General features: G+C 34.9%; 1 protein-coding gene and 1 long non-coding RNA gene across 6 annotated transcripts in view; one reads left to right on the plus strand and one right to left on the minus strand.

The window, feature by feature from the left end:
* LOC147830027 (uncharacterized) overlaps positions 1-1,686 on the plus strand; it is a 52,135-nt gene extending 50,449 nt beyond the window's left edge. The window contains exon 3 of the long non-coding RNA XR_015443126.1: positions 1-1,686. This is a non-coding gene — a long non-coding RNA (uncharacterized LOC147830027).
* Socs6 (suppressor of cytokine signaling 6) overlaps positions 1,681-14,536 on the minus strand; it is a 27,906-nt gene continuing 15,050 nt past the window's right edge. For 3 of the 5 annotated variants that reach the window (XM_087191373.1, XM_087191372.1, XM_021242142.2), the window contains 2 exons: positions 7,241-7,405; positions 1,681-7,153 (listed from right to left, as the gene is read on the minus strand). In XM_087191373.1, the coding sequence (XP_087047499.1) occupies positions 5,420-7,027 (1,608 nt within the window). In that variant the 5' untranslated portion in view covers positions 7,028-7,153; positions 7,241-7,405 and the 3' untranslated portion in view covers positions 1,681-5,419. The remainder of the gene's footprint in view (positions 7,154-7,240; positions 7,406-14,536) is intronic. The other 2 variants (XM_021242143.2, XM_013078540.3) reach the window with 1 other exon arrangement.

The following is a 14,536-nucleotide window of genomic DNA, read 5'->3' on the forward strand; positions in this document are numbered from 1 at the left end:
ATCTTGTGACTACACTGGGTGGAGTTTCAGAAGATGCTGGGGCTGGTTACAAGTTGCACCATTCTCTTGAACACATCCTGGATGAGTCAGCCAAGGAATAGGCTGCATAGCTGTACCTCCTGCATCCAATTCTGTGCCACTATAAGTTCAGTCTTATCTTTCATGTCAGATCATGTAAGGCATTTGCTATGGCTTGTGTCTAGATGTCCCCCCAAAGCCTCATGCAGTCAAAGGTGGGCTTTTCAGAGGTGGCTGGATCTGGAGTGTGTAATGCTGGGATCAAGGGTGTGTGATTACTAAATTAGTCCACTGATTGTTTTGGCACAGGTTGGGTAGGATTAAGGGTGCCCCAACCTGGGTGTGAGTGCTACCTGCCCCAAGGACAGGTAGCCCAAATAAAGGGACACAGAGTTGCTGCTTGTAGCCTGCTACCTTGCTGACTTCTGCCTGCCATCAACTGTTTCTGCTTTGCTAGGCCACTCTGCCATACCACCCTGCCTTGGAGTAGCCAACTGTGAACTGAAACCACTACAAACTGTGAGCCAAATAAACCTTTCCTCCTTTAACGTTTTGTGTCGGGTATTTTCTCTCAGGAACAAGAAAAGTAAAACAGGGGCTGGAGATTTAGCTTAGTGGTGCCATGCCTACCTTGGAAGTGCAAGGTCCTGAGTTTGAAACCTGGTACTGCGGGTGGGGGGACACAGCATTCAATGAAATTACTATTATTGGCTAACCTGTAGCATACAGCTACTTATTATTTGGTTAAAAGTCTTGAGAGCTGATATGAATTAATCACATCATAGAGTTATTATTTTGGCAAATCATTCTGACTTCATGTGGGGCTCTTTGTCAAAGGACCTGGAAATTAAGAGTGTTATACCATTATATTCTTGGAATATTTTATGTATATCAAAGAAAATAAACACTGTGGTCATTAAAATTTTTTGTTTACCTGCCCAGTTTAAGTCTTTTCCATAGTTGTTAAAGCATAACTATTGTCTGATAATCTATTAATTAGCACTATCACCAGCAGTCCAAGTATGACATTAATAGCAATGCTGCTTTAAAAAATGTGGAGGTCCACATTATTTGGATTCTAATAATGTCAAAATCTGCACTATATTCTGGACAAGATCAGTTAAAATTTACCTTTGAAATATTCGTGTTTTTAAATATTTAAAAATAGGACAAAATTTCAAAGGAAATTTAACCTGATGCTTAATTTTACACACATGGAATTCAGTATACATGAGAAATCTATGAAAGGTTTTCTAAATGACCTCTGCAAAATGCACTTAAATGACTTGTTCTATTTCCATGAAACACTAACAGGGGACATAATTTTTTTAAATGTCAGAATCCAAATATTTTATCACTCAGCCTTTTAGTAAGGTTTCGTTACTGTGTTAGTTTCAATTTAGTTTTTGTTTATTGTGATATTCTAATTCACCCCAACCTTTATGTTGAATCCTTTGGTATATTATCACCATTGGCTGACTCTTAATTTGTTTGACATCTTCCTTTTGGAACATAATTTTCTTCTCTTTTTACTAAAATATATTAGCTCCCACTCTCTAGTATCTGCCCAGTTCATGAGACATCCAGAAACTATCTAGCTAACCAGATGCTTATTAATATCAGACACTACATGAGTATATCAAATAAACTATAAGGCAGATCTTGTGAATGAAATTTTTATTTACACACTGTATCTAGAAGCAGATACATAAATTCTTATATAATTAATTTCCAAAAATGTGCAAGAAATTACTATAATTTGTTTACAAACCAAAACACATATTAAAATCAATGGACTTTGGATAGTTCATTCTGTGGTGTTCTCAGTACAAATGGTACACACCTGATTTGAAACATACAGAAAAAGTGTAAACTACAGCAATCTGGATTGCAAGTATTAATTTCATGGCACTCCAACAACTATGAAATTTCTTTAACCCAACATTACTATTACAAAATTCTGTAAGAATTTCCCAACACCTCTGGATTTAGAGTTTGGATTAGTTTTCAGAAACAGCAATTACATACTTTTGCCACGTTATGACTCATCAATAAAAAGGGTGTTTATAAAAAAACCTTCCTACAGGATTAAAAAAGTATTAAAAGAAACCAAATTTGTAATTACTAACGTACCAATACCTTTAGAATTTTAAAGTTATTTATGGAACTGGCTATTGTTCCTTGGAGTATTCAACAAAACTATCCATTGCTGGTAGTGTGATTTCATTTTCAAATTAATACTTCACATTCAATGAAAAGCAATTAAGGTTTAAATCAAAATATATTATTTTGAATCATTCATAAAGCAATATCTCATATACAATGAGAAATGTAATCAAAATTTGCATTCCTGAAAGCAGTTAAGACTTGTAGCATTAGCAGAGACACTGCATAAATCTAAGATTTTAGTAACTTTTATCTTGTTTTAACAATACTGGCTCAGAAATTATAATGTCTACTTTGTGTTTTATTTCCTATATGCCAATGATTTAGCCTTTTGGCACATGATTTTCTTCAATAGCAAGAGGGTTGCCCTGTGTAGCTGGTTTCCTTAAAACTGTTTTTAGTTCTATGATCATTTCCTGTGGTAAAATGTGACCTTCTAAATTTTTAGATTATTGCACTAAGAAAGATATTTTTCAAGTACTTTCTATAGCTTTCTTATTAATTACGAAAATGCATAGTGTCCTAGTAAACTTCAAAATAGCTTCCAGCCTCCATCATGTTTTGTGATGAAATATTTGATTTTAAAACACCTCTGATTCACTTACTGTGGCACATGGATATAGCTCTCCTGTTTTCTTTGTTTCTTACCTTAAACTCAGATTTTTAAAAGTATTTATTTAAGAATCACTTCTAGGTTTTGTTCCTATCATCTAAGTTACCATTAAACAGAATCTAAAAATTTAACCAAATTGCACCTAGACCAAGCTACAGGATGATCTCTTTCCTCCATTTCCATATTTCACCAGACTGTTGTATCACAGAAAGTCAATCTTCTACATTATAACTGGAAGATTCCCTATCAACTGGCTGCCTCTCTACACAAACTCAGAAAATTTTGCATACAACTTTGTTTGTAAATTTAATTTTTGGCAAATATATAATCAACACATAATTTCAAATTGGATTAAAATAGAGCGTATTACTTTACAAAGGTATTTTGTATTATGCATACAGAAAAGCACATCAAAAATTGGCTTTCTGAATTACAACAGTATCCACACTTGCCCTCCAAAAAATACAAAACACAGTTTTTAAAACATTCAGATGAAAATAAGAACAATCTTAAAACTAAATGGGTAGATTTTAAATGTATGGCAGCATGAGAAAATGTAGAGATTAGGCTACATCCATGTGAGAGACAGGCTCACAGAGTCCAGACTCTGCACCATGTATTCACAGGAGGATATTTAAATGCTTCAGGAGACAGAGTTGCCACCTTGACATTTACCATTAATACACGGCGACTCTGACAACACCTGCCATCTAACGTAGATGCACAGGAACTTTCTACTCACCCTACACATATTTTAAGTTGCTTAAAAATAAATAATTTTGCAAAAAAATAGTTAAATGTCTTGCATTAATTTGATAACAAGCTTACAACTCGGCAATAGTTCTTAATCCAAACAGCTTATAGCGAACACTTACATTATATTATAGCACACTCTGTATTCTATCTCATTAGGTGAAAACATCAAAAAATGAAGAGGAGACTTTGTAACAAGGTACAATCAACATCCCACCAAAATTAGGTCCCTTTCCCTTTTTGGGTCAAAGTATCGTAACACCGTGATATTAGGGCATTGTGCCTTTTCTTGGCAATATTTCAGTTCTGATCCTAAAAAGAAAACACAGAAAAAACTGAGAATACAGGTATGTTTGAAAGATAAGAGCCAGTAAATTTGACTGAATACTTTTACTCTGTTTAAGAGGTAAAAGAAAAACTTGAAGTGACAAAAGAAGAAACATCAACAAATTTCATGTCCATCTAAGATGGAAACATTTTCCTTAAAAGCTTGTGTAGCTGGAAACATATTCTAAACAGGAAAATCCTAAGATACTACACTGCAGAACTGTGAAATAAATGAATGGTCTGTATTTAAAAATTATTAGGTATAACATCCCAAAGACTGAATACCAAGGAGGTAAAACACCAGAGAGATGCCAAATTACTTAAAATGTAGTTAATTTAAAAATCAAAAACCTTATTCTTCAGTGGCAGTATATCTGGCAGGAAACAAAACTTCCATATACCTGATATGGGCTTAGTATTTTTCTGACATGATGTTCCACAATTTTCAGAATTTTTCAGCTAAACTCATTAAGGGCTGTTTTTACTGAGAAGAGGACAAATCTAGCACAATTTAATAGCAACTACATAAAAAAAATTAAATTCAATTTTAAAATAATCTCTTCTTTACATTCAAATCCATTTAAAACTTTAATGTTGTAAAAGACTCCAGTCCATTTATAAAAATTGGTTGTACAATCAAGTTCACTCAAAAAAAATACTGACTAAAGAAACTGCAGATAAAACATTTAACCAAAAGAAAGTACACATAACAAAAAGCCCTATCACAGGAAACTATGATCGTCACATTTCTGTAGTAATAGTTCTAGTTCCATAGGTCTTTATGCCAATTTGTACCCGAGTTTAATGACAGAAAAGGCAACAATTTCTAAATTGGTGGTATATATTCCTTTACAATTTTTTAATGTAAGGCCATTATTAAAATACACAAAGTACAAGATGAAAATGAAGGCAACAAAAAATTCAGCTTTTCACAACCAAAAAAAAAAGCACTACCTTAAAAATAATTTAGAAAAGTTTTGTAAAAGATGTTGCAGATTTGCATTCCATTAACCAAGATTATGTCAATTCATAAATCTGAATAAATCTTTTTAAAGTATGAGATTTTAAAAGCTCATGTTCAGTGTATATGTAAATTGTTTTATTACACACATTTATGCAATATTATCTTCTCAAAATGGGTCATTTAAAAAGACAAAGCAATTTTCATTCTATAAGCTTCATTCAACTTCACTTAGGGTTGAATACACATGAAATGTGCTTTTAATGCATAAAAATCACAGTGGATAGCAGCAAAGGACTGGGGGGGCAATAATAATCTGATAATTCACATTGTGATTATTCTACACATTAATGAAAGATAATTCACACTTCTAGAACATCAAGACATCCCTTTTGAAAGAATCAAAATAAACCAGACACCTTGCAGACACTTCCCCACCCCTAAACAAATTGGTGACTATTACACAGAAAACTAAAATAGTTATGGCAGCAAAAGTATTCTGATGGCAATGAAAGTTTGTAAACTGTATTTCAATCTCTTTTTCTTTTTCCCAAAGTGCACGATGCAGGGTTCTCAATCTTTCAGTAGTGCTTCTCCTGTAAATAATCCTTCATTTTGTTTGGCAAAGGCAGTTTCTGAATTAAGTCTATTCTGGTATACTGACGTATAACAAAACGACACAGGTACTGCAAAGAACGCACCTGCATGAACCGTGACACTGGATTGGTCAGTCTGACAGGGTAAGTTGCAGATCCAGGCAACCGAGACCTCGAATAACAAAAAGCTCCATTTTCAGAGTCCCTGATTGAATGCTCAATTAGATCAACTATAGATGTATGTCCTTCCACATCTGGTTGTTCATAAAAGCTAAACCTACCATTTGAGTGCTCAATTCTAGTGTGAAGTGTTTTACCATGGGAACGAAAGCTCAAGCTTAAAAGATAACGATCATCAGAACTATCCCGAACAAGAAAAGAACCATCTGGCACATTTGCTAGTTTCCCTTCTGCCTCCCAGCGTGTGATCGGTCCCCAGTACCATCCTTGTTTTGCAAGTTTCTTCAGCTCCTCTGTAAGGCTTGTCACAACCATGGGACCACTACTCTGCACTGAGTCATAAACTCGTGCAACCCCAGGAGCAGAATTAGGATCAAAATTCAAATGACAACGCATACTTTCAGCCACATGGGCATCTGTGCCAGTGAGTCCACTGAAGTTCCTTTGGATTTGATTATTCTGCATTGGAGGTAGCAAAGGTGAAAGTGGAGGGACATCATCATGACTTGCTCTGGGGCTCTGCAACATGACTCCCGTGGTGCCAATCAACAAACCATTCACAGACTGATCCACAAAGATCTCTGGGGCAACAACTAGGTCCTGGTCTACCTGATTCTCATCTTCAGCAAAAGAGCTCCCTCCCACTTGAGGAGGAACCGCAGAGACCTCCATGGGTGAAGAACTGTCCAGACAATAGCTACGTGATCCTTCCAAAGGATACATCCCCTCGTCTAAAGGCACGGTATACTGAATGTAGTCCTGAGGCATAAGTCCAATAACTACAGGCACATGTTCATCCAGGTGGAGATGTAAATCTCCATTGGGAGAATCAGAACTTTTAAGAGAATTATTTTGCTCTTGGCATACAGTTTCAGACTGAAGGTCACGAAAATCCTTTCGAACACCATTCAATGCAGGACTCGGGCTGGAAGAGTGAACCAAGGCTTTGACTCTGACCTCCATTTTGATGCATGTCTCCTCGGAGTTTGTGGGCCGGAGAGGCCAGGGCGTGGGGCTGTAGTGATGACTGCGGAGGGAAGTGGACCTGATCGGCCTTTGCGCTCTGACATCTTTGAAGACGATGGGGGCTGAGGAGGAGGAGAAGGTGTCCTCATCGGCACAGCTTCCTGACGGTGTGCTGCCCTTGCCCTTTGGCTTCTGCTTAGAAGAAAGCCGCCTTTTTAAGGTTCCCATCAGGCTCTCACTTTTTGATCTGTTTTTCCCACCTTTGTCATCTTCACTATTGATATCACAGCTGGCCATATCTTTACCATAGCAGCTACCAAACAAGGCATCATCTTTTCCAAAGTCACTGGCTATTGATGGTTGTTGTACTACCATGAAATCAGTTTCTTCTTTACTTTTACTCAAGTTAAAAGACTTTCGGAAGGTTTTAAGACTAATTTTCTTCATTATGACTAGTTACTTAATCCACAGGGATCAATTTTCTCTCTGGAATATTATCCCCAAACATCTGGAGAGGCTTCAATGCTGCATCTGTGTGTTTTTCCAGCTTCATTTAACCTTTGGAGCCATTTTCTAAAACAAAACAAAACACATTTAAATATCTATAAAAGGAGACTATTTTTCAAGTAAAACTTTCCACCAAGGTTTTATTTTACTCACAGTTTAATCCTTTAGTTTCTGGACAAGAATGTCCAAGACTTTTCTTAAGAATGTCAGCTCTGTCAGGACAGGGATTTTATTTTATTTATTTATTTTTTGTACCAGGGATCGAACTCAGGACCTTGCGCTCGCAACACAGGCACCGGATTTATTTTATTTTTTATCCTGCAGAATAGAACAGTATCTGTCACATAATGGGCATTCGGTATTTGATGCTGTTTAAAAACAAACCTTTGTCTATCTTTCTTTCTTGCACCTTGCTTTTTTGCTCTATTCTTAATGTACAGGCCAGTGCTCCTATCTTTTCTAACTCTATAAAGATCCATGCTCATCCTCAGCACTAATTCTGACTCCTCCTTCTTCCCTTCTCCCCTGACCACTCATCAGTCTGTGCCAGCAAAACATTCAACAAAGGAAATGAATACAACTGGGAGAACAACAAGCTAAGTCCTTTCTTCAACTACATATTTTAAACACTTAAACATCTTTAAAAATAAATAAAAATAATTCCATAATCTGTGTTATCTAGAAATGTTGCTTTATACTCAGGAATTTCTTGAAAACAGAGCTCATTTGCTCTCATACACTCAGTGCCTAGAAGAGGAAGAAGTAGGCCTGCAGCATCTTCACCTAGTAGCTTAAGCGCCACTCAGCAGAAGACAACAGCATAACTATAATCACATTCATTTATTCATTCCGCCTTTACCCTCCAACAAGCACAACACTGTGTGGGAATATGCAGACTAATAACCTATTTATAATCTCCTGATTCAGTAGCAGATTTAATGAATGGATAAATTGTAAAATAAATGCACTAAAAACATAATGGCAACATAAGGGAGGAGCTGAAGGAAGAGAGTGACAGATGTTCACTTCTCATTACAGATAGCATTTGGTTGGTAGGTACATGAGTCTGTATGAAATATTTGCTAAAAACCATTCACATAGCCAATCAGGGGATTGGGGAGATCAATTCCATAAAAAAAGTAATTTTAAAATAGTCTTACTATCAAGTATTATGTTGCTGAAAAAGCTGTGAAAAGTAAAGTATCTGGAACACCATCTACTTTTCAACATTAAGCTGAATATGAAGGTGCCTCACTAAGAACCCCACCTCCTATCCAAGCATGAAGATGTGTATTACTGCCCTGACAGCACAATCACTGGGTTTGAAGTGGTAAATATTCCCATTTAAATTAACCCCACTAAATTTGGTGTCAAAATGGTACTACTTCCCACTATCACATCCATAACACAGAAAACCAAAGACTGGTAACCACAGGAAAAGTACTTAGCAGTTATGAATCAGAAAATTACTCTTTATCAACTCCTAATATATATGCAATTCAATACTAATATTAAAAATTCAATACCAGACATTAGAAACTATAAAAAGTTCTATTAGGCCATATGGTCATTTATTTCTTTCCTACATTTTCTAGGCAAAGATCATTCTGGAATTAAGAGTATCTGTTTTTCTGTTTCCACTTCCAAAAATATATGCCATCTTTTTATAGGATTACCATCTGTCTTAAGCCTAAGTAAATGTTCTGAATTAGTTTTACTCCCTTTCTAATTGTAAAACTTTAAGTTTATACACACTCTTGAAAAATGGGTATAATGGTTCAAGAAAAGAAGTATTAGATAAAGTATGCAGAAAATAACATTCACAAATAATTTCACAACCTCTTTTTTAAACAAAGAGTTCAAGTAGTCATATCTGTCATTGTAACACACAATGCAAAAAAGCAAAAAGGTCAAACTACTCCTTAACGTCAACAAACAAAACAGCTTTATTATCACCATTTTGCAAATAAGGAACCTGGAGTCTCAGAGGAACTAAAATTTGCTCAATGAAGTTAATAATTTGCTACTAGGATATAACAGATAAAGAATTTAAATCTCGCTATTTAATACAAAGCTCAAATTTTTTTCCCTATACCAACTACCCTGACAGAAGTCTACTCTTTAAATCAGTGATTCTTGACCTTTCTGGTCCCAGAATCCCTTTACTCTCTTAAAATTTATTGAAGACCACAAAAAGTTTTAATACCACAGAAAACTTTGTTTTATGAGTTGTAGCTATTAAAATTTACCCTACTAGAAATTAAAACTGAGAATCAAAAATATTTAATTACTAATTCATTTTATTACAACAATATATTCATTACATGTTAACATAAATACTACTTTCATGAAAAATATCTATACTTTCTCCAACAACAGTGAGAGAAGTGGAGCTATTTTACATTACTGAAAACTTCTTCTTTCTTTGAGAAGACAGCTGGTCTCACATCCACTTCTGCATTAAATCTCTTACAATACTTTTAGTACAAGTGTAAGAAGAAATACAGCCGGCTACAGAGATACAGCTGGAAACAGTAGGAAGACATTTTATTTAATAAGGTATTCACATAACTGAACATTTCCTTTGATACCATACAAAAACTTGGTAAGTTATAGTTGCTTAAAAGTTACATTGCACTGAAAAATCAAACTATGACATGAATTTTTTTTTTACTCTATCATATTCAATTCCATTGGTGTATTTTGCATTTTGAGTCACTCTTTTATTTATACATGATTTGCAACACTGTGTATTAAGATATCTACAACATCAAAAAAAAATATTTGAGTATGTATTACCAGGATCTCATTAAAACGTCCTTAGGTACTGGGAAGCAATAACAGTGAGAGATGTAAGTTTTCTTAAACCGTAATTTTTGCTTAAAAGTTTGAACTGTGTCTTTAGCACAGCATAGAAGGGACAGGCTCACGTTGATCATTTATGAGAAATCAATGAAACTAAACTGAACAATCACACTACAGATGGTAATTGTTCTTTTAAGTAAAAGTGGTTTTCTGTGAAAAAAGTACCGAGTGCATTCACCAACTGAAATAATGCCAAGTATTTCCCCTCAAGATACCCTTTCTTTATTAACATGTAGTAAGAAGAACTTTTCAAACATATCAATTTCATAATAAGGATTCCAAAAATGTGTACTCAACGTAAAGATTTTTAAAAATTAGTATTTTTACAGCTTCATCAATAGCAATATTTTTTTGGTACCAGGGATTGAACTCAGGACCTTGCGCTTGCGAGGCAGGCTGCCAATCCCTGGCCCCATCAATAGCAATCTTAAGTGTAACTAGAATTTTCTCCTTTTTCACCAAACTACTTGGCAGTAAAGAACATATTACTACTACTTACTACTACTAAAGTTAACTATCATTACAATTGGGTGCCACTTCCTTGATTGATGGTAAGGAGCCATCAATTTTATCCATCTATACTTTTGCACTATTAGTGAAATTGACAATATAGTGAAAAAGGCAAGTTGAGCCGAGCCTGGGCAATTTAGCAAGACCCTATTTCAAAATTAGAAAATAAAAAGGACTGCGGATGTTTGATTCCCCAGTAAAAAGGGGAGGGGGGAGATGGGACATAAGGAATAGTTACTAAATATGACAACAGACTAGACCATGATGAAAACCTTAAATTAAAAATCAGAAAGACATCATTATTTGACTATAATGCTATAAAAGTAAGAAAAAAAGTTAATCACCAAACCTCTTTAAATAATTCTTGAGTTAAAGAAAAGAAAAATGAACAAAAATGGTACACTATAAACTAGTATAATGAAAATGCTGTAAAACAAAATTTACATGGTTCTGCAGACACTAAAACTATGCTCACAGAAGATTCAAAGCTTTAAACATTTATAAAACTAAAAATAAATCTAATTCATGCTTAAACCATGCTTTAACCAAGTAACTATCCTATTAGGAATTTGTCTTTTGGATATATATACTCATGGCAAAAAAAAAAAAAGGTATGTGGACAACAATGTTTCCTTTAGTTTTAGTTTTTTTAAAAAAGCTACTAATTACCTGCTTAATATTGGTAATATGCTACATATTAGTCTAATATGTGCCAGGTCTTGATTCAGGCCTCTGAATACACTGTATCTCATTAATCCTTACAAACCTGTAAATTTGGTACTATGCACCAACCAGGATGATAGTGGGGAATCAGACAGAGTTCATGTCTATCCCAGCTCTACTTGGTAGTCAGAGTTAACAGTACCTATAACTTAGGTTAGTTTGTGGGGTTTAAATGTATAATATATATGATGTCCTTACACCAAAGCCTAGCATATCTTAGGCTACATAGGTGTTTATAGATAGTAGTAGTAATAACATTATCATTGTATAAATGGGAAAGCTGAGGCTCAGGCAGGCTAAACTCCCCTAAAATCACGTGACTGATCAATTGCTTCTGCAGCTCACTTAATCACTACAGACTTTTCATGCATGATTCGTTTTGGAATAAATTAACCTAAATTTCAGGAAATAATAATACACTTCAAAAATCTGTGAACTAGATAAATTATAATCAATACAGGAGAATAATGTTCAAAATACAAAACTTGGGAGGGAACAAGATATAAAATAAATGCAAAGATGATCTATTTGTGTGTGTGTTTGTATGCCTCACTATACACATTAAATGTCTCAAAGGATTATACAAACAATAGTAACTACACACTCTAAAAAATAGGAAAAAGTGATCAGGAAACCCAACTGACTTTTCTTTTCCTATTAGACCTTTCTATAACCACTAAGTTTAATGTTACCAAAAACCACCACCCTAGCCCACACCTACAAAAAAATAAATAAATAAATAAAAGCAGTCTAGGTAAAGAAATGTGTCTGTGCTTTAGCCACAGGACCCAAAGTCCCAAAGCAAGCTGCTAGGCAACAGATACCAGTGCTACAAACTTGGCAGCATGATTAGGAAACTACCACATGTGAAAATAACATGAAGCAAGGTAAGTTACACCCTAGTGATTAAGAGCATAGGCTGGAGCCACTCTGCCTGAATTCACACTGCAGCTAACATTTCCTAATGACCTGAACATCAATGGCCAGCTTCCTCACCTGAAAATGCAAATATAAAACAGTATCTTACCTAGGGAGATTCAACTCTGGCATGAAGAAATTAGAATGGAGAAAAAAGGATGAGTAAAAATGACGATAGTGGGTCTGTCTTTAAAAAAAGATACCAAAACGGAAGTACTTCAGGGCCAGGGATTTAGCTCAGTGGTTCCGGCACCCGTCTCGCAAGGGCAAGGTCCCAAGTTTGATCCCCGATACCAAAAATAAAAAGGAAGTACTTAAAATTCAAAGAAAATAATAGTGATGACTGGGAATGTCAGATGTGTAGGTTAATGTAAAATACTGTAAATATTACTTTTCTCATTTTTTCTCCTTTAAAGGACATGAGATGGTATAAATCAGTAACTGTAACAATTATTGAGGTTATAATATATAACACAAATAGATGTAATATATATGAAATGGCATAATGGAATGGGAGAAAGGAGAGTTACAGCCAAGTTTCCATTATTTTAACAAAATTAATATTATTTTGAAGTAGACTGTGATAAGACAGTGATCCACGGAGGAATCAAAGAAAATCATTGCAAAAATACTGTTTTTAAAAAGGTCAACAAAGGAATTAAAATTGGTACACTAAAAAATGTGAATTTTACACAAAAGAATTTAATAACAGAAACAAACTGCAAATGAGATGTAAATCCAACATATCGATAACTCCATCAAATGTGAAAGGATTAAACCTACTATCCCAGGAGACTGCAAACTACAATACAGTTTGCAGGCCAAACCAGCCCATTACCCTTTTTGCATGGTTCATGAGCTAAAAATGGTTTTTATATTAATGTCTGGTTAAAAAAATAAACAGTATAATATTTTGTGACACATGAAAATTACATGAAATTCAAATTTCAGGGTCTATAAGAATTTTATTGGAACAAAGCCACACTTACTAGATACTCTCTAAGGCTGCTTCTTTGCTACAGCAGCAAAGTTGTATTGTTGAATAAGAGGCTGTAAGGCCTAAAAAGCCTAACATAGTTACTAAAGAAAAAGTCTGCTGATGCCTGGCCTAATCAAAAAGTATAGCCCACAAGACTGAATAAAAAAGAAAGACTGTGGTGTCTACAAGATTCCCTGTTGTGAAAAGACACACAGCATGCAAAAAGGATAGAAAAGAATAAATTACGAAAATAGTAACCATGAGAGTTAGAATATCTCTATTAATATCAGACAAAACAAACTTTAAGGCTTCTAGATGCATAAAGAACCATTTCAAAATGAAAAGCTCAAAACGTTGTGCAGATACAGTATATAAATGTATACATACTTAACGTTAAAACCCCAAAGCACACAATAAAAGCTGAAGAATTTTTTTTAAAAAGCTGACAGAACTGAAAGGAGAAACAATTTAATAATAATATGCAAAGATTTCAATAATGCTGAGAATCCCTAAGCCAAAATCTTAAACTTGGAATGCTCCAAAATCCAAACCATCTTGAGCACCAACATCAAGCCAAAGGTGGACAATTTCACACCTGACCTCATGTGATGGGTCACAGTCAAAATGCAGGGATGCTAAACATGTTGCATGAAATTACCTTCAGGCTATAAGGTGAACAGAAAACACAAATGAGGGAATGGAATTTAGCTCAGTGGTTCCGCTGCCTGCCTCGAAAGCGCAAGGTTCCAAGTTCAATCCCTGGTAGCAAAAAACAAACAAACAAAAAAGAAAACCTAAATGAATCTTGTATTTAGACCCAGCTCCCTCCTGAATATAGTACATATCATTTTATGTAATCAAGTATTTCAAAATTTGAAAAAATACAAAATCAGAAATACTTGTGGTCCCAAGCACTCTGCATAAGGTATACTCAGCCTCTGATGGAGAGAACAAGTATAGAAAAAAAAAAAGCAAGGATATATAAGATTTGAATCCTATCACCTAAAGTTTTATCCTGTTCAGGATAAACTAAAGCAAGCTTTGATGAACTGAAAAAGACTGACATTGCACAAAATATGTTTTCTGACCCTCACGAATCCAAGTTATATATCTACAACAGAAATAAAAGAGAGCCAGGCATAGTGGTGCACACCTGTAATCCCAGCACTTGGCCGGCTGAGACAAGTGGATCACAAGTTGGAGGTCAGCCTGAACTACATAGCGAGCGAGACCCTGTCTCAAAAAACAAACAGAAAAACCCCAAAACAAACAAGTAAGAGCCAACAATAGGAAAAACACCAAATATCTGTATATTAAGGAAATACTTCTAAATAACAGATGGAATAAATACTAAAAATCTGACGTGAAGTTGAAAAATAATTTGAACAAAATAAAAGCATATACTACGGGTTGTAGCTAAAGTAGTGGTTTGAGGAAAGAAATGTATGATTTTA

This window comes from Heterocephalus glaber, unplaced genomic scaffold, assembly GCF_053883595.1.
Source record: "Heterocephalus glaber isolate CG9 unplaced genomic scaffold, H.glaber_assembly_v1.0 deba00000331, whole genome shotgun sequence".
Classification (NCBI taxonomy): domain Eukaryota; kingdom Metazoa; phylum Chordata; class Mammalia; order Rodentia; family Bathyergidae; genus Heterocephalus; species Heterocephalus glaber.